At 55.8% G+C, this 25292-nt stretch overlaps 1 protein-coding gene across 5 annotated transcripts in view; it reads left to right on the top strand.

Moving 5' to 3' along the window:
• Positions 1-18743, top strand: part of ATP2B2 (ATPase plasma membrane Ca2+ transporting 2) — a 331142-nt gene extending 312399 nt beyond the window's left edge. For 3 of the 5 annotated variants that reach the window (XM_072941850.1, XM_072941851.1, XM_072941852.1), the window contains 7 exons: positions 2046-2152; positions 2626-2817; positions 5406-5619; positions 7221-7432; positions 7591-7698; positions 9472-9654; positions 18402-18743. In XM_072941850.1, the coding sequence (XP_072797951.1) occupies positions 2046-2152; positions 2626-2817; positions 5406-5619; positions 7221-7432; positions 7591-7698; positions 9472-9654; positions 18402-18713 (1328 nt within the window). In that variant the 3' untranslated portion in view covers positions 18714-18743. Of the gene's footprint in view, positions 1-2045; positions 2153-2625; positions 2818-5405; positions 5620-7220; positions 7433-7590; positions 7699-9471; positions 9655-11435; positions 11608-18401 lie in introns of all 5 variants that reach the window. The other 2 variants (XM_072941854.1, XM_072941853.1) reach the window with 2 other exon arrangements.
• The last annotated feature ends 6549 nt before the right edge of the window (positions 18744-25292 follow it).

Below are 25292 nucleotides of genomic sequence, written 5' to 3'. Positions count from 1 at the left end.
GGCCCGGGCATCAGACCTCCCGGGCCTTCCTGTCCTGGTGCCTTCAGCTTCTTTCCAGGACAGAAGGGGCTCCTGCCTGGGGCTCCCTACACCAAGGGATGCCCTTGTCTCATCTTCTTTGCAGCCCTGGGAGGCCTCGTAAAAGTGAGATGAGGGAGGAGGTGATGAACCTTCTCCCAGGGCCCCACCTCCCATAGGAAGCAATGGGATTGCCTATCCAGGGGCCAGAACTCCTGGCCTGAGGGCTGAACGGCGCCCGCAGACATGTTTATTTGGGTGGTATGTCTTTTTTCAACGTTCAGTTTGAATGACTGCATACAGATCCTGCCTACTCCCATTTGATGCCATCTTCACCACTATTGTCTGACACTCAGCCACCTTCTTTTACTTATGTTCTCAGTCTGGCCCCAGGACTTGTGAATTTGAGACCCTTTGTCTGCCTGATCTCTGTGGCTGCCAACAATAGGTGTAGCCAAGACTCCAGGGACAGGCTGTCCTGGGAACAGCAGCCTGAGAAATGAGGCCAAAAGCCAGCATCCTTCTTCCCTGACTCCCTTCAGAGAGAGGGCACACCCCTTGCTGAGCCCACCTAGCTGACCCGATGCTGGGCACTTTTAGAGTCATACAGGCCTGGGTTCAAGTCCTGGCTCTGCCACCGACCTGCCTTGTGACCTTGGGCAGGTCCCCAGCCCCAGGAGTCAACTTTCCTGTCCTCAAATGCCAAGTGGACAGAGACTGGGTATTGCGAGGCATTGGAGCAGCTACCTGGAGCAGCTGGAAGCCTGCCAGAGCACAAGCCCTGGAGCTGGGCCTTGGAGGGGCTGGAATTTTGACAGCTGAGAGCTGCAGGAGGGAGAGGGGTGTTGGGGGTACAGCGCCCCAAATCAGGGAACTCATTCCCTCATCCCAGAGGCTGCTGCTGTGTGCCAAGGTTAGGACACGTATGTGGGAGCTAGAGATGTGATTAGGGTGGGCAAGGGTCCTCAGGGTGTCACCAAGGCTTCCCAGGGAAAGTGGCCTCCAAGCTGGGACTCTAGGTGGGTGACAGGACAGCTTGCCCAGGGAACAGCTTCTGCACAGACAGGGGCAAGCGGCCAGCCCCGTGGGACCAGGAGCGGTTCCCATGGCAGAAGCACAGACTGAGGGGCAAGAGAAGAGTCCAGAGAGTGGGCAGGGCCTGACCACGGAGGACTACGTGGGCGGGGCTAAGAATGTGGCATCATCCTGGGGCCGGGGAGGTGGGGGCAGCAAAAGCACGACTCTCAGCTGGTCCTGGGGTGGGTTCAGACTCAAGAGGAGAGAAAGCTCCGGGAGGTGCTGTGCAGATTGGAGGGGGAGCCCGGGGTTAGTGAGACGGGCGTGGAGATGCTAGTGTGGCAGGGATCGAGGCCAAGAGGAGTGAAAGGATCCCAGTGGAATTTCGGAGCCGGCATCCGCGGGCCAAATGATGCACCTGATATGAGGAACAGGACAGGGGTGTGTCAGGGTTGACAATCAAACCTCTGTCCTGCCATGGACACCTCTGCTTGGGGCCCCACAACTCCAGACGCACCCAGTGACAACTTCTTTCACCTGCCCTCTTCCACTGCCCCAGTTCAGTGACAGGGGCCACGTGTCATCTGTTCATTCTATTTTTTGCTAAAGATTTTATTGAGGATGAAAGTCTGGGTGCGACTGGCCCTCCCCGGGAGAAGGTGCTGGGGGAGCCGATGGTAGGTCCCCGGCCAAACCCTGGCGCTCCTGGAGTACAGGCAGAGGGGAGGGGAGTCTGGCCAGGGTGGCTGCTGGTGTGGCCACAGGCTACAGAGACAGAGAGGATGCTGGAGAGGTGACAGGCCCAGAGCACGGAGGGCTGAAGTTAGCTAGCTCTGGGCCCCCACATCCCCTGCAGGTGCTGGGAGCTGTGGGCAAGCCTGGGGCTGGGCAGGGGTCAGAGAGGTGGCTGTGCTCCGCCTGGGGCCCTCCAGAGGAGCGGGGCTGACTGGGGCTGCCCCTGCACCACTGAGAGTCCCAGGGCCCTGAGCACGCGCCTGCCCCGCCCACAGGCATCATCGACAGCACACACACAGAGCAGCGGCAGGTGGTGGCCGTGACGGGAGACGGCACCAACGATGGGCCTGCGCTCAAGAAGGCTGACGTGGGCTTCGCCATGGTAGGAGCTCTCTGGGGGCCTGGGGCAGCATCTGGCAGGAGCTCGCAGGCAGGGGGTTTAGGGGACATGGGCCACACAGCTTCAAGCCAGTGGCACAGCCCCCCAGTGCACACCCAGCCCTCCCTCTGTCCACCTGATGTGCCCAGGGCCCTTGAGGCTCAGCCTGGCCCCTGGGTTTTCCTGGAAGGGTAGAGGGGGCTTCCTACAGTGATGGGTCTGAGGGAGGGAGAGGGACGGAGTGGAGGGGCCAGAGAGAGGCTTCCTGAAGGCGGAGGGTTGGCCTGAGGGCTGGTTCTGTGAGGAGCAGGGGTGTAGTGTGCGTGTGTGTGCACATGCGCGTGTCCCGTAAGGTCTGGCGGTGCTGGTGGTGGGTGTGTGCGTATGCGGGGGGTTGTGTAAGGGTGAGGACAGTGTCGCTAGAGCTGCTCGCCTTTCCGGTCGCCCCACCCAGGCTCCTGTCCCCATCCCCACAGGGCATCGCAGGCACAGACGTGGCCAAGGAGGCCTCCGACATCATCTTGACGGACGACAACTTCAGCAGCATCGTCAAGGCGGTGATGTGGGGCCGCAACGTCTATGACAGCATCTCCAAGTTCCTACAGTTCCAGCTGACAGTCAACGTGGTGGCTGTGATCGTGGCCTTCACGGGCGCCTGCATCACGCAGGTGGGTCCTCCTAGGTGGGGTGGGGCAGAGCAGGCTGAAGCCTGGGGTGGGCGGACACCCATGTAGGGCATTCTATTTTGCCGTACCTCCACGTGGAGGGCCAGGACTGGCATCACAGAGCTCAGGGCAGGTGCCAGCCCCACTGAGTACAGGAAAGGAGGCTCAGAGAGTTGGTGGGTTTTGCCTAAGATCACCTAGCAGTTGATGTCAGGCCTCACCTCCACATCTGCCCAACCCAGGCACAGGTTAGGAGAGGTGATTCGGGAGGCAGGAGAGGTGATCCTAGAGGGAAGGCAGGGTCCCTGGCCACATAAAGGGCCAGAGAGAGGAAGGGGCAGGACAGGAGGCCAGCTGGGGTCAAGGAGCTGGCAGGGCCCTGGGAGCCTCACTCTGGCGTGGAGCGTGTGGGGAAAGGCCCCTCTGCCTGGGTTCCCAAGGAGGGGCGGAGGCAGCAGGAGGGAGTCGGGACTCCGTCACAGGGAGAGGCAGGAGTGTGTCCAGCCTCCACATCTGGGCCTCTAGCAGCCCCATGTCCTGAGCCCTGCGGAGCAGACCGGCAGTCCCCCGCATCGGCAGCCTCCCTCAGTGTCGCCTCGCCCACCTCATGAGGCAGGAACTGTGATGATCCCCATTTCACAGAGGCAGACACTGAGGCTCAGCTCAGCACATGGGCCAGCCAGGCACCTGCCATCGCCTCCTGCGTCTCCCCAGGGCTGACCAGCCTGGCCCCTCCCAGCAACCATGTGGGCAGACAAGCTCCTGCCCACAGGAGCCCCCAGAGGCCCGGAGGCAGCCCTGCCCTGAAGAGCTGTGTGGCCCTGGGAATGCTGCTCCCATCTGCTGTGTTCTGAGCCCCTGGGGAGGCACGTGGGAGGGCCCAGCACCCCAGCCCTGAGAGTCCTGGGGGAGGGGCCATCCCTTCTGCTCAGGGGGCCTTCTCTCCTTGTCGGTGGCCAAGAGGCTCCATCTAGTGGTGGCTTGGTGAGACACTCCGATCACAGCCTCACACCAGGCTTCTTGGAGACCAGATGATGCCAGATGGGGAGACAGGGGATCAGAGAGGATTATCTTGCCTGAGGTCTAGGACTGAGTTGGTAGCAGGGCTGTGAAGGCCTTGGTGGGGAGCTAGGGGCCCTGACCCCACAGGGCATGTAATCAGAGACCAATGGGTAGGAAGACACTGAGGGAACAGGGAGTGTGACTGAGCCAGGCAGAGGTGGGAGGGATGGCCTGGAGGAGGGACTGTGATAAACAGCTAGGAGTTGGGTGAGTGTATAAGGTGTAAGCCAAGTGGCCTCAGGAGCCACACTGAGAGGATAGAGGAACAAGGAATAGCTCAGTCCAGGCTGTTGGGTGTATAGGGTCTGTGGGCTTCGTGGAGGAGGTGTTCCACTGGGGAACGAGGCTAAAGCCACAGGGAGAGGTCTGGACTGGAGGGAGGGTGATGTGGGGCAGAAGTGGGCACCTGCAGCTGGGGGCACAGATGTAGAGAGGAGGGCAAGGCTGAGGAAGGGGTCGCGAGGAGCACAGATTGAAAAGGCAGGGGAAGAGGAACCCTGAGGCAGCTGGAGAAGGAATGTTTAGAGAGGAGGATGACCAGGAGAAGGGTCAGGGGTGCAGGGGGAGGCAGTAGCCAGACACTATGGTGAGGTCAGTGATATGAGACTGGAAAAGGATCCTTGATTTGTGACAAGGAAGGTTCTGATAACCTTGGAGAAGGGCATTTTGGAGGCATGGAGAGGCCAGACTCTGGCTAGCAAGGACACAGAATTTGGGGGTTCAAGGAAGAAGGGGGACACATGGATTCAGCAGCTTCAGGCAGTACAGACCACATGATACAATGGTGCATGGAACAGTATGAATATGTGATCCCAGTCTCAGCCAGAGAGAGGTGTGGAAGGATCCACACCAGCATGTGGATGGTGGGAGACCATAAGTAGTGAGATCCTTGGTGAGTTTTAGCTTCTTCTGTTCCTTACATGCCCAAATTTTCAACCAGGAAAATACATTATTTTTTGAGTCGCAGATACACACGGTAATTGCTTAAAGTAAAGATAAGAGATAAAGAGAAATGGAGTGGTATTTTAAAAAAGGGACAGGGGCCCAGGCATTGTTTGTGGGATAAGAGAGATCTGAGCCATTGATGATTGAGGGGAAAGAGGCAGGGGGAAGCAGAGGAAAAGGGGTCTGTGCTGGAGACATTTGGGTGGGGGGTGTCTTGACCTTAGCCTAGAGAAGAAACGCAGCCACAGGGGCTGGAGGGGAGGAGGGAAGATGGTGGGGAGGGGGCTAAATTTATAGGGATGGGGATCGAGCAGGGGACTGGGGCCCATCAGGCCTGGGGCTCAAGAAGACAGGGCTGAAGTGGGCAGATGTGAGCTGTTCTCCAGGAGAGGCCTAGCAAACCTGCTCCGTGCCTGCTCAGGAACCCAGGGGGCCAGCCAGCCGAGGGAGACCCACAGACAGAGCCGGCCCCAGGGCTCCAGCAGGAAGCTGGGCACCCCAAGGATGAGCCCCACGCCAGGCACTTCGGAGCAGCCAGTGGGCCAGCCTCCCCAGTGACAGCCCTCTCCACCTGCTGTCCCCAGGACTCCCCTCTGAAGGCCGTGCAGATGCTCTGGGTGAACCTCATCATGGACACGTTCGCCTCGCTGGCACTGGCCACCGAGCCGCCCACCGAGACCCTGCTGCTGAGGAAGCCGTACGGCCGCAACAAGCCCCTCATCTCGCGGACCATGATGAAGAACATCCTGGGCCACGCTGTCTACCAACTCACCCTCATCTTCACCCTGCTCTTCGTTGGTGAGTCCCCCACGATGGCCCAGACCCCGCTCTTGGGATTCATAGCCATCGGCCTGTTTGCTAATGAGGGAATGGAAGCCCAGAGAGGTGAAGTTAGTTGCTCAAGATCACACAGCAAATCTTGGGCAGAGCCAGGCCCAAAGTCAGGGCTTTTTTCGCTGATACAGCTCCGGACACTGCACACACTATGCAAGGCGGGGCCTCACGCCAGCCCTACAGGAGCCTGAGGTTCTAGGGGAGTGACGGCCCCTTCTCTGACTCTTGCCTGGTAGACGGAGTCTCACCAAGGCTTCCTTGGGACAGAGCTATGTGCCTGCCCACCTGCCAGCTGTTTCCACAACACTTTTATTTAGGCTGCCTCGTTTAGGTCTTCCAGCCACTCCATGAGGTAGGCACCTGTGCCACCAACCCCCGTGACAGTGAGGGACCCCAACACAGAGAAGGAAGGTGACTTGCCTGAGGGCATGCAGCCCATCTGGGAAGGCACCTGGACCAAGAGCCAGGTCTGGCTGGGATTAAGACTGGCCTGGCTTCCACGGTGCTTCAGAAATGGTCCAGGCAAAGTCTACCCCCAGCACACGGAGAGACCAGAGGTGGGCAGGGTCTGGCCCATGTCACACAGCAAGTTGGGGCCCACTTGGAGCCTCCAGCCTGGGCAGGCTCCCTCCACATGAGCCTCCCTGAAGCATTTGCCCTCAAAGTCCAGAGCACAGATGGGGGTGGGGTGTGATCCCGTTCCTCAAAGGGCAGTCCTCTTCCTTTGTGTTGGCAGGACAGTCTTAAAGGCGATCATGAAAAGCCTTAGAGGATGCTACGGGAATACAAAAGTAGGAGAGCCTCGCAGAGAAAGCTGTCAGGCGGGGAGCAGGGGGGAGGGTGGGCTCCTGGTTTCCTTGCCGGCTTCCCTACTCAAGCGCTTACTCCTGGTGCTCCTGGATTCAGCTAGACGTCTCACACTCAGAAAAGTGTGAGACCACCAGCCCTCATGGCACCAGCTCACGCAGCTATCAGGCCTGCCATTGGCAGATGTCCACACAGCAACCCAAGGGCTCCGTCCCCACCACCACGTGACAGCTCCTGTGTAAGAGAATGAGGCCACCTGAGCGGGTCTAGAGCCAGCCTGCCTGGAAGCCCCAACCTCCACATAGGAACTGGTATCTCTTGTAAGAGCCCCACAGGCTTCCAGAGGTCCCAGTAAGGACATGCGCAGTTACAAGCAGCAGCGCCTTCAGGGGAACCCAACGCCATGGCCTCCCACCGTGTATTCTGAGTTCACACGCAATCCTCCAGGTCCAGACGAGTCTGCCAACCAGGGGTTGCTTTTTATAATCCATGTAGCCTGGTAACCAGCTGGCATTCCAGCTTTATCAGATTGCCACAGAAAAAGTGGAAGAAAGTTCACCCAAGGCCTTTCTCCCCTAGAGGAGAAAAGGTTTGTCACCCCTTCACTTACACCCAACAGCGCAGGCCCACCTGCCCCCCAGAGTCCAGAGAGCATCTCCTGCGTCTGGGTGACCCACCCGGCGGCTCAGAAGCCCCCATGCAGGGCTGGGCGTCCCCAACCCCGGCCCTCAGCCTGCTCCCGCCCTCTCGCTTGGCAGGTGAGAAGATGTTCCAGATCGACAGTGGGAGGAACGCGCCCCTGCACTCGCCACCCTCCGAGCACTACACCATCATCTTCAACACGTTCGTCATGATGCAGCTCTTCAACGAGATCAACGCCCGCAAGATCCACGGCGAGCGCAACGTCTTCGACGGCATCTTCCGGAACCCCATCTTCTGCACCATCGTGCTGGGCACCTTCGCCATCCAGGTAGCCAGGCCCCCACCCTAACCTGGCCAGGGTGGGGCGGCGGTGGGCATTGGGCAGCCAGAGCAGCTCCAGCAGCACCCTGAGAGCCCAGACCCTCCGAGCTGGCCCCTGATGGCCTGTTTCTCTGTGTCTCTCTCTCTGTGCCCTTTGACCTCCAGATAGTGATCGTGCAGTTTGGAGGGAAGCCGTTCAGCTGCTCTCCGCTGCAGCTGGACCAGTGGATGTGGTGCATATTCATCGGGCTAGGAGAGCTTGTCTGGGGCCAGGTAAGTGCTGGGTGGGTTGCAGGAGGTGCCTTTCAGCAGAGGAAGGGAAGCAGCTATGGACAAGAGTCCAGGAACCCCAGGAATGGGTCCTGGCTCCGCCATAGATTAGCTGTCTGGCCCCAGACAAGGTCCCCCATCTCGGGATCAGAGCAATGGAAGTCGGCCCAGGTCTCAGATGCGGATCATTTGGGTATAAATACTGTGATTTTTGCTCACGTCTATGCACTGCTGATCCCATTGTTTACTTGATATTTTCTTTTAGTCATATCTGTTTTTTTTAACTGAAATTTATTTCAAAAGGCAATTTATATTACTGACATGATTGGAAAATAACTATCGCTTGCATAAACAGAAGCTAACAAACAAACAAAAAGTAACAAGAATGACATTATTAAACTCTAACTAGACGTTGTGACCAGCCAAGGCGCAGAGCCTGAAGCCAGCTTGTTATAAAAGGTATAGTAGGTGGTGTGACACCAAGCAGAGATTCCTGTTCCTTCAGAGGGCCGGAGGGAATGTAAGTTGGCGAGCCCTTCCCCATCACAGTGCTGTGTCTGCAGCCATCTGTGACTCTCCCTGGCTTGGAGGGTCCCCAGGCTGGAGCCTCTCAAGGGGCCCTTCCAGCTCTGACCCTGGAACATTCTCCCCCCCAATTCCCTTCCCTACTTGGGCCCAAGCTCCAGGCACGCACACCTGCACACGTGCGTACACACCATCATGGAACTCACAGCTTGCAGCGCAAAGGTGCCTGACCAGGACATGGTGCTCAGAGCTGGATCCAGGCAGTGGGGGCCCAGCAGGCCTAGGATACTGGTTTTGCCTTCAAGCTGTTCCCAGGCTAGAGTGGGAAATCCCAGTGGCAGAAATTAACTAGAAGGTGAAGAAAGTTTAATTTTACTCAAAAGGATCTTCTTTAAACTTTGGAGCTTCTTAGGAAGCTGGACTAGACTGGACTCAGCAACACCGTTGCCTCGGCATCGTTGGGGCCTGACCGTCTTTGTCCCACTGGGGCCCGCTCCTCAGGGAGCCCTCGGCATCTGGGTGAGCAGACTCCTGACACCTCACGACGATGCCAGTGGGCAATGCCCACCGTAAAACCCCAAGCCAGGTGTCCAGGCAGCCCCTGTCTGTCCTGACAGGAAATGTAAGGGGCCTCTGACCTCTACCACCTCAGGCCTCTCAGGCCCCAGCCCCATGGACAAGCCCTTTTGGACGAAGAGTAAGAAGGAAGGCACGTCCCCTTCCACAATGCCTTCCCTTCTGGGAGAGCAGCCATGCCAGGAGTCCCAGGATTGACTGCCCCCAGGGCACTCAAGCCCTGGGCCCCTGTTACCCAGGGTTGGGCACCCCGGGACCCAATGACCTCAGGAAGAATGAGCTGGAGACCTGAAGCCTAGGCTGCGAGCGCCAGCAACTTAGACACACCATCTTACTTAATCCTCAAACTCTGAGAGCTGCCCCCGGCTTCCCACGTGGGAAAACCAGAGTTCAGAGAGGTTAAATGACTTGCCCAAGGTCACACAACCAGTAAGGTGCCGGGTATTCAAAGTCACATGTGTCCAGCTCCCAAGGTTTCCCAGGATATCCTCTTGACTCTGGATGAGTGAGTGAAGTGAAAAGCAGATTAAAAAGAAATTTAAAGACTGAGTTGAGGATTGGGTGAGATGAGTTAAGGGGTGAGTTGAATGTAACTAGGTAAGGGGATAAGGAAGTGGGGAGGCAGCAGCCCACTGAGGGCCAGCCCCCATCCCCTGACGGCTGGGCCCCCCGCAGGTCATCGCCACCATCCCAACCAGCAGGCTTAAGTTCCTCAAGGAGGCAGGGAGGCTCACGCAGAAGGAGGAGATCCCAGAGGAGGAGCTCAACGAGGACGTGGAGGAGATAGACCACGCCGAGCGGGAGCTGCGGCGGGGCCAGATCCTGTGGTTCCGAGGCCTGAATCGGATCCAGACCCAGGTACAGGAGGCTCCTGGGGCTGGGCTCGCCCCTGGTGGGGTGGGTGGTGATGGAGATGAGCAAGGGGGCATCCGGACCTGCTCTCACCATCTCACCAGCCTCCCGTGCACCCACGTTCCCCGCACACACTCTGCAGGGCTGCTGAAGAAAGAGCAGCCCCCTCAGGAATGTTCTGCCTCCCCTTCCACCTGGAGAGGGATCAGACTCAGGTCACACTCACTGTGGGCTTCCAGGGTTGGGGGGGTGCCCCTCAGGAGGGGAGGGGGTGACCCTGAGGGCCGAAGTGAGTGAGGAGCTCCTGTCAGAGTTGCTGGGGGTGGTATCTGGATCAGGGCTCCAGGCAGCCACCAGAAGGGTCAGGCAAGGCTAGAGACTGGTCCCTTGAGGCCAGGATGGCAGCTTCCGTCCATGGTGGGCCCCCATTCTCCAGGCCAGGTGGTCAGCCCTGAGGTGGGGGTTCCTCCGCACATGCGCACACATCTTCTCCCTCCACAGACACTCCTTCAGCCTCCATGGGGCATTAAGGCAGCTCTGGGGAGCAAAGCTCATCCCCTCCACCACCACACACATGTGCACACCAAGGACACATACACAGAGCACATGTGTGGGGTCTGTATCCAGTCAGAAGCAGGTTTCTTCCCCAGAACAGAGACTGCTTGGCCCCCATGTGACACATGGCCTGACCGTGCGGCCCCGACACAGCTCTCCCTGGGCCAGGGCTGCAGTTTTCAGTGTGCTTTCACAGCCAGGAGGGATAAGGAACACAGGACCAAGCAACCAAGAGAGGGTCTGTCTCCTGCCCAAACAGAGAGCAGTGCTGGCAGGTTCATGGCCACCCCACCCCATCACTCTGGGAAGTGTTTCCAGGCCCCACCTCAGAGCTGCAGTCCTGCGTGGCCTACCCCTGCCTTTCCATCCAGCATAACAAAAACAGATCACTTGGGCTGCCTCACACCCACAGGACACTGTCCCAAACAGCATCCCATTGCCAGCCCCAAGTGGTAGGTATGTCCCCCTAGTTTTAGGGGGGACTGAAGTTCAGGAGACAGCCTTTTCTGAGAGCTGGGTCGGGGAGCAGCTGGCAGACCCAGGGCCGCCTGACAGACAGCAGCCTGGGCTCTGGAACGCTGGTGGCCAGCCCTCCTGGCAGCCCGACCCGACCCTTCCTTCCCACAAGGGCCTGGTGACTCTCAGTGCGCACAGCCCTGGTCACCAACCCAGCCACAGAGCCTTTCAGGATGACACCGGGACTGTAGTTGCTTGAGTGGGCACGAGTCCTATCCAGCCTGACTCTTACAGACCACTAAGTGGGCCAGTGCTTTGCCACTCACAGCAACCCTGCCAGGTAGGTGGCACTGCCCCTTCTGAAGGACCAAAAACTGCCCAAGATCACCTCGCTCTTAAGTGGCAGAGCCGGGGTCTGGGCCAAGGACAGTCCACTACAGAGTCCCCACCACACCACTGTGGCTTCACGCCTGGTCCCGGGGGCTGAGCACCCCCTCTGCCTCCAAGCACCCCAACCCCGGCCCTGCCCATTAGCCCCCAGGCCACTAGAGCAGGACCAAAGCTGGGCCCCTGCATCCCCCGCCCCACCCTGGGAGCCCAGGCGCCCGAGCCGAGCAGGGTCCTGGGAGCCCTGCAGCGTGTCTGTATCGTCGTTCTGGTGTATGTGGCGTGTCGTCCCTGTGGCTGCGGCTGTCCTCGTGGCGTCGCGCCTGTCCGTCGTGTGGCTGTCATGTCCGTTCTCCTCGCAACTTGTCTCGCTCTCTCCTCCGTTGCAGATTGAAGTAGTCAATACTTTCAAGAGCGGGGCCTCCTTTCAGGGCGCCCTGAGGAGACAGTCCTCCGTCACCAGCCAGAGCCAGGACGTAGCCAATCTCTCTAGCCCTAGTCGCGTGTCGTTGTCCAATGCTCTTTCCTCTCCGACCAGCCTTCCTCCTGCTGCAGCTGGGCGTGAGTGTGAACCCTTACCGCCTCGGGTGCCACGCTGCCAGCGCCGGGCGGGCAGGCGGGCAGGGGCCGGGGTGCCAAGGACTCGGGGGGGCAGCCGGCTGTGGTGAGGCCCATGGGGCTGAGGGGCCCAAACCATCGAGGAGGGTCCCCAGTGGTCAGCAGATCACAGCCAGGCATGGGGTGGCAGTCCTTTGGTGGGCCAGGGTCGGCTGGGGTCAGCGTCAGGGGTTATAAGCAGGCAGTCGGGATCGCAAGGGTCACGAGTGGTCAAAAAGTGTAGGGCAGTCATAGGATCACTGTAGGTCAGAGAGGTTTTAGTGATCGAATGTCACAGTCCACGACAGGGTCACAGTGGCCAAGGGGGAGCAATCAGCTGGGGGGCACGAGGGTCCCAATCAGCCTAGGGTCATCCTCAGTCAGGAGAAGCCTGGCTCACGAGGGCCAGGGTCAGAGCTGGCCAGGAGGTCCCAGTCTTGCAGTCGAAGTCAAGCAAAGGGTGACTGTGGGTCAAGGAAGAAAAGGCTCTCAAGGGTCACAGCCAACCCCAGTGAGGTCCAACCAGGAAGAGTCACATAGGTCAGAGGTCACAGTCGGTCAGGGAGACCAGGCCCCCAAGGAGATCCCAGCCCGGAGGCCCTGTGCCCCGTGGTTCAGGCCCTTGGCCCCTCTCCCCTTGTATATCCGCTGCCTTCCACACGCTTTCCCTGCAGCGGGGCTGGGAGCACGCTGAAGGCCTGAGCCCTTCCTGGAAGGGACAAGGCTCCTGACACATCGAACTTGACCTCAGGTAGAGAACAATGGGGCTCACATCTTGGCTGGCTACCAGCAGGCCCAAGGGACTTGGTCTGACCCATGGCTTCCCGCCTTCCTCTTCTGAGGGCAGCATGGGACCCTGACCCCCTCCATCATCTCCCTCCCTCCCTCCGGCTTCTGACCCAGGTCTCCCATCTCTGGCCTTGTCTAGATCTTCCTGCACACCCATGGCTTCAGGCCCTAGAGGGAACGAGAAGTCCCTGCTTACCACCTGCCTCCCTTCCCTGGTCTCCACAGGGAGCCCCGGTCTGGTCCGTCAGATTGTCTGTTCCCTCAGCCAGCCTCCGGGCTCCTTTGATGAGGCGTAGACCCCAGGTCTCATCTCTTGATAGTTTATCAGGCCCCTCAACCCCGTCCTAAGCACAGAACCCCCAATCACAGCCTCTGCCACTGAGCAGGAGAGGACCACATGCTGGTTTGGGAACCATGCCGTCCGAGACCTCAGGCGCTATTGGTGGCCTCTGCTCACATCCCACGACCTTTCCATGGGTGCAGCAAGATGACAGGAAGGATGAAGAAAAGGGGAGAAGCCCCTGTGCTGACTCATCAGCACGAAAACACAGCAATGGGGAGGCCGGACGGGCCAAGGTGGAGTAGGGCCGGACTTGAGCAGGTGGTGTCTGAGTCACGTTCCCATGAGGCACTGTCACCGGAAAATCACTGCCAGGCTTTCCCGGGGCAGGGGACACTCTGTTCCCACCCTCTCCCTCTTCTTGCCCAAGAGCCCTGGCCTCAGAGGGAGGCCCTCACCTGCGTCAGCCGAGCTCTGGCCTGGCTCACGCTGCCTCCTGTGCTGGGGGCTGGAGAGCCACCTGAGGAAGAACCCTTTCCCTCAGTTCCCGCCACCCTCCCGACGCCTCGTGCGTCCCTGTGGCCCTCTGACTGCCAGGCGGTGGCCTCCAGGTCCCAGCTGGTTCTTTCTTGAAGCGAGGCCCTTTGCACTGGCCAGGACAGGGCTCTCAGCACACCCGGGCACCACGCGGCCTCTCCTTCAGCTCTGCCCACATCTTAACTCTCATGGCCTAGAAGAAAGGGCACAGTCATCTCGAATCTTGGCAGTTTCATGCTCACCTTTTCTGTCGTTTATACACCTGTTCAGTAAGGCCAGTCCTGGGACAACTGGTTCTCAACACTTTTCCTTGAGAGAACTGCCCGTTTCTGCCTGCCCTTCACTTCTGTCTCTCAGCCAGTCTCCTTCCAGGCCAGATGAATCCCTTTGTCCCCTGGTGACCCGCCTGTGGAAAAGCCTTTGAGAAGGAGTTTGTAGGCCTTGCCCACCACCTGGGATTCTCTCAGAGGACCCACAGGGGCTGGTCAAGTGTGACTCCTCTCCAGCGTCCTGCCTCTCCCCCAGGCGTCAGGCCTCGCTAGGAATCCCACATCCCCACCGACCACTGTAGACTCCAGCCTGTTATTCTGGTCTCTTCTGGGGCCCTTTCTTGGGTGTGAGGGTTTCAAAAAGAGCCTGACCATCCCCCTGCTCAAGGGTACTGGTTCCAAAAGGGATCACAACCTCTGTGGTTTCAACACACACATTTTGGTCAACACAGTCACGATGTGAAGCCTAAATAAACAGCCCCTAGTTCCTCCTCTGTGAGAATAGTTTCTATAACCACGTCCCCTCCTCTGGTCCCAGGACTCCGAGGGCCTTCCAGATGCCATGCAGGTCCCCTCCAGAAGCCAGAGGCTTTCTTCCCACAGGGTGTGAAGCAAGTGGCCGGGGAGTAAAGACAAGGGTCCCCCAATTGGGTGGATGGAGAGGTGGGCACCCCCTCCACCTCCTCCGAGCAGAACCTTCTTCCCAGGGACTCTCCAGCAGAGGAGGGTGGCTGTGTGCATGCTGAGTCGAAAATACCTGGGGTCTCTGTGCCCTGGAAGGAGCCAAACCACTGTCCCTGGGTTATCAAAAGTGACCACAGTGGCCTGGGGCAGGGCAGTGTGTGCAGGGCTGACTTCTAACTCATGGCGTGGGGTGAGGACCACCCCCCCAGCACATCACACATCCCTCCCCCAGCACCACTGTAAGATAGAGGGCCACAAGCAGACAGATGCATGAGGGGACAGGACAGGCCGGTCAGAATGACATCCAGAATGTCTGGGAGGGAACTCTGGTTCACTCTTGCTTTCCTCTTCTGGCTAACTCAAAAGCGAGTTTTTTTCCCCCAGAAACTTAATGGCATACCCCTCATGCCTTACACCTGAGCCTCACTAACATTTTTCCAAAGCCCTGGAAAACATTTCCCACATTCTTCACTTCACATACACCTCACAACTGAAATACGAAGAGAGGATCTGCCAGTACCTCTATTCAGTGGAGAAAGAGATTGAGGCTCAGAGACGTGGACTGACTTGGCCAAGATCACACAGCATGTAAGTGACAAGAGGGCTGACTCCAGAGTCCTCATTTTTCCCACCACCCACACCACTTCCCAGACAAGCCCACAGACCTGGAGCCCACAGAGGTTGAATTTCCATGGTGGAACCAGTGCCCATGGCCACAGCCTCATCCAGTGAAAAGGAGCCAGTCCTCTGGGGTCTAGACAGCCAGGGAAGCTGTTTCTCTGCTTGAGTCTTCAGCCTGGCAGGAACCGGGGAGAAGGTGCCTGCCCATCCATGATCAAGGACAAAACTGGCATCCAGCTCTCGGATCCAGGGCCAAGCTACACAGCCCCCGTCTCTTATCCCTCAAATTCCTAACCTGTCTCAAGACTCCGTTGTATTTAGCAAGTTTGTAGCAGGCTCCGTGTTCCTGAGTGAAGGTCCTGCTCCTTCAAACCCACCAGGCCCAGAGCATCAAACTCCTAACCGGGACCAGCCACCTTCTGGACGCCAGACCGGCCAGACAGGGCGCCTCCCACCCCTTCTTCCCTTCACATTCCCCTCACACTCCTGGTTCTGAGGACTGCTAGGGCGAGGCGTTGGCATCTCTTAGGGGGGAGAAATGAAGGAGGAGGGACAGAAGGGAAGCTGGACCCCCTCGTTAGCGTTTTGGTAACTAACTTAGTGCAACCTTGGGTTGGCGAGAAAATGGCTTGCTTCTGGGGGGGTGCCCAGACCTCTCCGCTGTCTGAATATTCCATGTGTTTGTTTCCCTAGAGGGCTAGAGAACCCTGGACACAGAGTTCAGCAAGAGAGAGTGAAATTAAAAGAGGTTGTGAGTCTTTAACCTTGAGCCTGAAATGAATGTGAATCAATCCCAGACTCTTGGCTTCCTTGAAGCCGGGTAAACATTCGAGTATGTCGAACCCGCCCCAGACCGGGGCTCATGCCATTTCCTCAGAGCCCTCCGCACAGGGCTTCCTGCCCTCTCTGTGCCGATGAAACCAAAACGCCTGAAGTCCCCTAGACAGAGTCCCTTCCTCTCTTCCCCCTCAACCCACGCCCAGTGCGGCTTATGCCAGAAAGGCCCATCGCCAGGGTAGGCAGGGAAGGGAGATGGAAGAGCTTTTTTTCTTCCCATCCTTTTTTCCATTTCAGCCGCGAGAGAACCGAAGTGGAGACTTGAGATGGCCGTGGCGGGGTGTCCCGAAAAGTCTTGTCCCCACAGTCTTGTCCAGAGCAGTTCATTCTTTCTGTTGTCTCCATTCCAGGGGGAGGGCGAGGGGCCTGCATCTCATTGTGTGTCGTCCCCTCCCTCCGCGTTGTCAGTCACATGACAGGGTCCTGCCACCATCCCTCCTCCTCCACCAGGCACTCCCGGCTGGCATCAGTATTACTGCAGTTCAGCCCCAGAACACCCTGGGTTATCAGATAATTATCATCCCCACTTCACAGTTAGGAAAGCCGAGGCTGCAGTATCTTGTTTGTTGTTATTTTCACTTAATCGGGGGTATAATGGCCCACGTATCGGGAGGTCAGAATACTGAATAATCTCTACAGGGCCACAGATAGAGAATCTAGGGAGAAAGAAATCTCAGAGCAGCCAAGTGGCCCTCACGGAGTGCCAGCCCTAATGCGTGGCGTCTGACTGGCCCTTGTTTGGCACCTGATGCCTCTTATTTAACACAGGATTCCTACAGGCAGGGTTCCCTGGAGTCCCCAGCCCCCAGCACATAAGGAGGAGAAGGGACAGAGATGCTTTTGAGAAGACAAGGGAAAGTCAGAACTAGTGAGTGCTGACTGACAGCAAAGGAGAGAAACTTAACAACAACAACAAAATTGAAACAGCGGGGTCTTAAACAAGACCAAAAAGGATTACAGACAAACCTCAATTCTTCTCTGTGTTCTCTCAGTTACAAGGCAGAAGAACCTATGAGGTGCTTTAGAAAGGCTCTTCTCTGAAATAGGTAAACCCTGAGCAGTGACACTTGAAACCATCAGGCACAGACAGCGTGAAAATTCACTCCCATGGCCAAGGCTTTCCCCAGTGTCCCCCACCAGCGAGCTAGCCCTGGGTTTAGCTGAGGGCGCCACCAATCCTGGGACCGCAAGAGCCTCCCACAGCCGCCTTGTCCGGTCCTCTGTCCCCCACAGGCCTGTGACAGGGGCAGCCACGGCTCTGCGGGGAAGCCCAAGCTGGCCAGCCAAGGCTCTGCCCCTTGGAGGCATCAATTGATGCTGCCTTGTTTTCCCTGCCGCTGGCTCTGCTCTCAGTTGGGGCTGGTAAGAGAGGAGGAGGCGCATTTGTCCCCAGTCCCATTGGCCCCCTGAGCTGGCAGGCATAGCTCCCCTTACCAGGAGTCCAGAGAAGGGACACCGCTCTTCAAAGTGAGGGTCCTGTCCCTCCACACCCTGTGAGGTGGGACAGGGGACGGCAGCCAGGTGGTGTGGCTGGCCCACAGTCAAGGCACCAGAAGTGGCAGAGCCAGGACTCAGATGCAGGTCTTCCTGACTTCAGCTCCAGGGCTCTCTGTCCACTAGCCTAGAAGCCTCAGTGTCCAACAGCTTTCCATTCTTCAGGGAACCCAGTTTCTAACTGAGACACAGAAAATCAAAGAACTGGCTGCTTTGTGGCTCATTTCCATACCCCCTTAGAATCCTGCCCAGGGGCTGGGTTTGGCCATCTGATTCTGGCCTCATTTTTTTTTTTTTTTTGGTTTTGTGTTTTCAAACCACAAAGAAAGAAAGACAATACCCCAGGAAATAAGGGACCCCAAAGCCAACTCCAATGACTGGCCAGGGCTTTGAGTCTATACTCGAGTGTTTACCTCCCAAATGCATGAAGGGAAGAAACGTTGGGTACAAGCGACCTCCATTCACATCGTCCAGGCTTCCAAGTGTAGCCGTGTGTCTGTCTGTGTGTGCCGTGTGGTTCCCACACCCCCACCCCCACCCAACCCCCGTAGCATGCTCCCGCCCCCGAATGTCATCAGCTGCCGGCTCCTTCGTGCTTTCTGGCCGCCTCTGCTCTGCACCCCAGAAAGCCCCGAGTTGGCTTTGGTTTGCTTTGCCGCTTTGGTTTGATGTTCCCCCTCTCTGTCTGGCCCTCGTGTGTCTTCTCTCATCCTGGCTCATCCAACTGTCTCTCCTGGGTGTCCTTTTTTGTTTGTAACACGTTCGTTATCTGTTCCATGTTGTGTGGTTTCTTAACTGTGTGTGGTTTCTTAAGATGAATTTTTTACCAATAACCTCTCCTCCCTACTTTATTCCCCCCCAGCCCCCCTCCCTTTGTGCATGGTTGAACTTCTGCTTTAAAGTTAACAAGGCTCACTTTCTCACTAGGTCTGGGTGCCCGCTGGAGTGAACTAAGCTTACTCTAACCACTGTTTCCCATCGTCTCTCTGATGGGGCTTCCTTCCTCCTGTCCTAATACTGTAGTTCTGACCCAAACCTAAGCAATTTTAAAAACCTCACGGATGCGCATAACCTGAGCCCCCTTTTCCATCTTTCCCTCTCCTGTCCATGCTCCTAACACCCAGCGACTGTGGATTCCAGCCACCTGCTGTGTCCTAACCCCTCTCCCACCCGCTCTGAGCCCCCCAGCGCTTGGCTGCCGGCCCCCCAGAAGGGCAGTGCTGCTCACCCCTGCCCTTCCCTTGCAGATCCGCGTCGTGAAGGCGTTCCGTAGCTCTCTCTATGAAGGTCTAGAAAAGCCTGAGTCTCGAACCTCCATCCATAATTTCATGGCTCATCCTGAATTCCGGATCGAAGATTCCCAGCCCCACATCCCGCTCATTGACGACACCGACCTGGAAGAGGATGCCGCGCTCAAGCAGAACTCCAGCCCGCCGTCCTCGCTCAACAAGAACAACAGCGCCATCGACAGCGGGATCAACCTGACGACCGACACAAGCAAATCAGCTACCTCTTCAAGTCCAGGGAGCCCCATCCACAGCCTGGAGACGTCGCTTTAGCTGAGGCCCCCGCCGCCGCCCCCCCCGGGCCCCGCCCACCCAGGCCCCCGACTCACCCACGCAGCAGCGAGCAACACGGAAACCAAATAACTGGCGAGAAAACCGTTTCCACCCAACAGACCCTTTTTCTGGCTGCGATGCTGTTTGAACTCTTTTTCACTTTGAGGCAAGGGCGGGATCTCCTCCTGGGTGGGGGGTGGGGCGCTTAAGGGAGTGAGCGGTTTCCCCAGAACAAGCCCGTCCTGGCTCCGCCCGACCCGGACCAGCCACGCACCCGCCAGCGCCAGTCCCCTGCATGAATGTACCGCACACTTCCGGTCCTCCCCTTGTTTGTTTTTGGGGGGGTGGGGAGGGGTGGTTTTTGTTTGTTTGTTTGTTTTCTTAGGCGGGAACTGCAAACAGACTCTTTTCTGAGACTATCTATCCAATCCACTGGTCTGTGAGTTTTTGAAATGCTTGCGCAGCATGGTCTCAGTTGTATAGGTTAATTTAACAACTTTTTGAAATTGCAGAGCTTAACTCGCCTAGTCAATTTGCACCAATGGAACCGAAGAACTTCAGACACTCACAAGGTTATATCCATTTCTTTGTATCTATATCAACGTATACTTCTCCAAGACTGTATACGTCCATATAGATAGGTAGAGATATATATATATATATAAATATATATACATGGATATATAAAGTTTCTTTGCCGGCATGTTGCCTTGTTTCCGCTTAAATTGCTCTATTTTAACTTATTTATGTCCTAAAAGAAGAATGTAATTTGTTTACAAACCTGTAGATAGCGTCTTTGGCTATTTGTACGGTTTAAGGACACTGGTGGCTGAGATGCTAGAAAACACAGCTCAGCCCGACAGACACCTCCCTGGATTGCATCCTTGATGTTTTATGATAGCCATGCTCTGATTTTTGCCTGCTCTTTCCGTTCGATAACGTCACTACCGCGGGAGGCTCAGGCAGAAGCCAGATGTCAGCGAGTATCCATCCATGAGGGGTCCAACAGCATGCTCTGTAGACAAAGGGAGAGGAGGAGAGAAGGCTTCCGGGTTCCAAGCACTAACAGCCAGCCCGGCCCCAGGACGACGGGGTCCGCAAAGCCCGGGGTGAAGACTTTTCTCTCAATGAAACTCACTTGAGTTTACTAAGAGCATTTCACAAAGAGGTTCTCTCTGGCACTGCCGGTACAGAGATTGAGGTAGTGTTGCAATATTATAAATGCTATTGTGTTCATTTTCTTTTTCAGTTAGTAATTTAGGGGCTTATTTCCTTATGAATTGCAGCGTATGAGCTGTGGGCATAGGGGATGAGGTTCATTCTGGCGTGCTGCTTTTATTTTTATGTTTGAAGAACAGCCTTTTTCTCTGCACTATTTAGATCCGTACTAACCTTATGATGTGTATATTGAGATGTATTCAGTGTGATTTTTTTAAACCAAATTGTCTTCCTGTAGTCGCAATATATACTGTAGCCTTTTAACAGCAAGTCTTGCTTTCCCAGACAGAAAGCCATTCTGAAACCCTGCAGTATCACAGGTGAGAAAAGGTGGTTATCTTCCCCCAAGACAATAACAGCACTAGTAACCCCACTTAGTAAGAGCTTATTTAATTGTATGTCAGCCTCTTAACTGCTCAGCACTTTGTGGGTATCAGCTTTTTTCATAAAAGAACTTTTGTATTTAATACAAAGTTTGCTTTGAGACTTTTCAGCATACGATCTTTTTCCATAAACTTGTACAGTGCAAAAGACATTTTGAATACCATGATCAATGATGTCCCATGCTTCAAGGAAAACCAAACACTTCCCACCTCGCTTGCGAAATGCATTCTTCATTCTCCTCCTTTCCACAGTTGCTGGGTCAGCCCGGGCCCTTCCCTTCTGCAGGCCCAGAGAATTCTTCCACACACAAGATGAGAGCCACTTGGGAAAAGAGCCATAGTCACCTGGGAGGGTCTGCGTCTGGACGGCTGTGGAGAAACCCGAGGGTTTGGGATTCCAAGTCAGCCCATTCTACCTGGCAAAACCTTCCTGGAAGGAGGACCTTCTTTGCGCAAGAGCATCTCCTGAATGTCGTGAAGAAATATCTCTGAATGTATGTACCCATCAGAGGAAACGGCATCCCCCGAGGGGTGACCAGCCCTCAGATACGTTTCTTGGATTCCAGTACCGACACCACCAATACCACCCACTGCTCTCCTGCAAGAAAGAAAAGATCAGTTCATGTCAAACACGGGGCAGCCTTGGCACATGGTGGTTTTTGTAGTTTCCTCTTTTGCGGTTTTCCATCTCCCCCTTTCTTCCAGCCTTGTGTCCATGACCTCATCCCATGACACCAGGAGAGCTCCACTTGCACATGATGCTCCCTGTTCATTTGGAGCCAGGATGCAAGGACGCCAGGAAGCCGGGAGGGGTCTCCCTGAGCGGGGCTCAGCTCAGGAGGATGGGGAGCGACAGAAGCTACCGAGAACGCCCGACGTCCGTGTTGGCCTTCTCTGGTCAGGAGTGCTGGATGCTCACACACGTACACACACACACCCTCACCCTCACACATGCACACAGACGTCCACACACACAGGAAATGAGTGGTTTGTCAGCACTCACTGTAGTACATACAGCTTGCACTCTGCGTCCTATATCTAGCAGCATGGGGTACGTTTGGCAGTTCACCCCAGTAGGGGGTAGATAATTTATGACCATTCATCTGTTTTTATGAATTTTTTTATCTAGACGATAACTGTAAATAAAGAACTCACCATCTCTGTTCATTTACTACTATGCAATGGTTATGCTTTCAGTGGCTGACTCTTCTTACTCCCGCAGTGTGGTTCTGAAATGTGTGGTTTCGAAAAAGCAAAAACCAACATCAGATAGAACATAGGAACTTGATACTCCATAATGTATACTTTTCCCTGGTTTGGGACTGCACCATCCCCTTAGCTTCTGGTCTGCCCTCTAGACAAGGGCTCCAGGAGAAGGGAGCAGGCTCGGTTCTGAGGTCTAAGCTCACCAGTCTGTCTCCCCCTCAGAACAGAAGAGGGAAGAGCAGGAGGCGCATTCAATAACTCCACCCATCTTTGGAGGTGGACAGGGAGGAAAGTTTCCTTCCCTAACTCAGAAGCAGCCTCGGTTGCTCCCACCAGCTCCCCCACCGTGGCCTCTTTGCCCCCTGGTCCCAACAAGGGACAGGAAGGAGGGGCCCCTGCTTCTGAGACCAGAGCAATGGCTGTGACCGCGCTGGGGCAAGGACTCTGGACCTGCCTCAGCCTGGGTATCCCAGTTATTGAAGACCTGCTTTTCTCCAACCATGCTGAAATTCCCCTTTACCACATCCTGACAGCTTTGAGAGACTCAGGTCTATTTCTGGAATTTCTCCTCTGTTCCCTTATCTGGGCATTTCATCTGGCACCAGCCATATAGTTTCATCATTGTCACTTTTATATAATTGTTTTATTATGTGATGGGATACATACCCTTTGCTCTTTTTCTTTCTTCCTTTTTTTTTTAATTTTTTTAACCAAATCTCCCAGTTATTCTCCCACATCTGTTCTTCCAAGTTAACTTAAAATTTTTCCAAGTCCTCCACCCCCCTGCCCTGCTCTCATCTCAAATATTGGGCCCTGTCATTCTGGGTGCAACCATCTTCTGGCCATTGTAAGCAGTGTCTACACAGATCACTAAATAGAGTGTCCTCTAAGGAGAGACAGAAGGGGCGTCCTGAATCTTGAGGGGAGCCTGATATTCCTCCCATCAACTCAACTGTCCCCTGAGCCAGGCTGTCATCAGAGAGGCCACCGCCACCCCCCACCCAGTCTCAGTATGGGACCCAAAATTACCCACCTCGGCTGTGGCAGGCTGGACCCTCCATCTGCCCGGGTCCAGGCAAGAAAGAGAGGTCTCTCCCAGACCTGGCGCTAAGAAAATGTATGGCCCAGTTGCTAGTTCTCCTCGTGGAGCAGCATTTAATCCTGTCTCCCTTGCCTGAGCTATTTTTAGGGGTAGGGGGTCATCTCCCGCTGTTTAGTCAGAGTTTGCAGCTGTTGTGTGATAGGTCCTTTGGGATGCAGCCATTTCTTGCCTGGACTTTCTCACCACCCTGATGCCCCCCCCCCCAACTCATTCTCATTCTATCTACAGGAGGCTGTCAACCACATGCACTGTGACATGCCTCCCACCCAAAATTCTCTCCTTAGTGTCTGAGATCCCACCATTAGGAGATGGGGTCGGGGGTGGGGGGCAGGTTGCATTTCTCTGAAGGCTTTTGGGTCTTCCAGACCCAAGGCCTAAATCAAACAACAGCAGAAAAAAAACCCAGGTCTTTCCCAAGTTTCAGAGCAAGCGCTCCTGATTTTGATGGAAAGGTCTTATTCACCCATGTGGTGGGAGGGGGATCCCTGGCCCTGGGCATCAGCCATCACCCCCTCCACCAAAAACAAGGTATTTAAGGCTGCCGTGGGACCGCCCTTCTCAGCCCCCAAGTCTGTTTTGTAATGCCTGTGGTGCTCTCCCTCCGGACCTTTCCTCTCGGGGGGGTTGGTTGCCACACTTTGCTAACTCTTGTGTGCACATATTTTATAACAGAGTAGCGAGGAAATGGTGCCGCCTCCAGCTTCCACAAGCTGCCCGGGCTCTGGGGGGCTCTGGGACAATCGGGGCTGGGAAGTGACTGTGCTCTTATTGTACACCTTATTTCTCTGTATCTCTGGCTTGTGCTCTTTGTAATTAATGGGATTTGTCTGCCTTTTCAACACTATACTGAGCAATAACAATAAATGCACACGTGGAAATGCAGACACGGTACACATCACCAGGCCTTTTTCCGCAGGACAGCTGGGCCCCTGCCCTCAGTGAATTTGAACTCAGAGGGAAAACGAGTGACTGGGCGGGAAAGGCACTTTGCCCAAGGGTGCACAGCTCAGGGGCGGTCTCTCTCCTTCCACTAAGTCACACTTTTTAACTGTTCACCATTTGAGGGAGGCACGTTCAGCCTGCTATGAGTCTTTAACCTTCCATGAGGAACAGCTGACAATCCCAGAGGGCAAGACTTTGGGGGAAGAGGCCTCAGGAGGATGAAGAGGAGGAGATTCAGGGTCAGAGGGTCTGGGAGGTCGAGGTACAAACTAGGGGTAGCTAAAAATAGCTTGATATGGGGTCTCGGATTAACCGGAGGGAGGTGATGGGAGATACGGACAAAGGATGTAGGTAGCACCCACTACTGGGATGGGCGGGGGGCAGAGAGGAGCCTGGCACACTCAGAGTCTGAACTTCACAATCTTCTGCTGAGGATAAGCAGAGAACAAGCATGTGTCCCAGACCGAGAGATGGTCCCATGTTGGTCCAGAGGTTGAGGGTCGCGCACACACACGCACACTCACACACTAAAATCCAGCTCTTCTCAGGATAAACTGACCCCCGGATCAAGCATCAAAGGCCCAGCCAGCATCCAAACCCAAACCCAGTTTCACATCCCAACACCAACCTTCCAGAGGAGGTATTATTACGATTCCCAGTTAACAGAAGAGGAGACAGCGCTCCGAGAGGTGAAGGGTGTGCCCACCTAGGAAGTAGGAGATACGATAATGGTATCTAGAGGTCTTGATGCCAGAATCGGCACTCAAAACCGTTCAGTTCCCCAGGAAATACTTTAATGAATAAGATACAGTTGCATTGCACTGTTTGTCCCAAATCCCCAGTCTCTCCAACTCCAATATGCCTACATCAGGGAATTCCTTTAATAACAACTATGCCCTATGCATTGCATTTGTATTATATCTAATGTTTCATTGTTCCCCTTTTCTACTCGAGGAAAGTGAGGTTCAGAAAGCAGTGATATGATTTGATCTCCTAGAGAATCAGCAGCACATCTACAGATTCGAGACGAGGGCCTGGCCCTTGAAGGACAGAAGGCCCAAGGGCCCCTCCCTCTTTGTTCCCTGCAAGATTTTCACCATAAGCACCAGCCCCTCACAACCCTGCAATATTTTTCCACTAGAAGGAAATTACCCATCTTGAAAGCTGGGGTTGGAGTAGAAGGATGGGTTGCTGCCCGGTGGCCCAGCCCTGAGTTCTGTAAGCCCCTACTCCCCTGAGCCCCTCTCCAAAGCACCTTGGTCTGAGTCTGTCACATTCTCTGAGCCTTAACATCATCCCTCCAGCAGTGACCATCTCCTGCTAGGACTCTTCCCTCCAGTTTCAAGAGGACACTGAGGGATTCTGACTCACCCAAGGGGAGCCTAGGCTCCACCCTAGGTCATTCAACTCCTTAAAGCCAAGAGGGGCCCAAGGGCTGCCAGACCATGTGTAGCTGGGGGGGAGCCCCCAGGCTCTGTTCAGCTGTACAGCATTCTCCCTGTGCCAGTAGGAGGCCAGGGACCTAAGGATTGGGGAAACTGGGAGTTGGATCTTGGGTTCTGGCTGCAGGAACCTGGCTGAGATTCCCACCTTGCCTGGGGAGTGTACCTGGTGGGCCAGACTCACAGGATCCCAGAGCTGTGAGGAAGGGGCAGTTTGGAGGCAGGGGTCCTCTGGCTTAGAGAGGGAAGGTGAGAAGCTCAGCCTCTGGTAGGGGGTTATTCCCTG

The sequence above is a fragment of the Vicugna pacos genome, chromosome 17 (genome assembly GCF_048564905.1).
Source record: "Vicugna pacos chromosome 17, VicPac4, whole genome shotgun sequence".
Taxonomy (NCBI): Eukaryota; Metazoa; Chordata; class Mammalia; order Artiodactyla; family Camelidae; genus Vicugna; species Vicugna pacos.
Note: the sequence above shows the minus strand (reverse complement) of the source record. Positions and strands in the feature narration are given on the sequence as shown.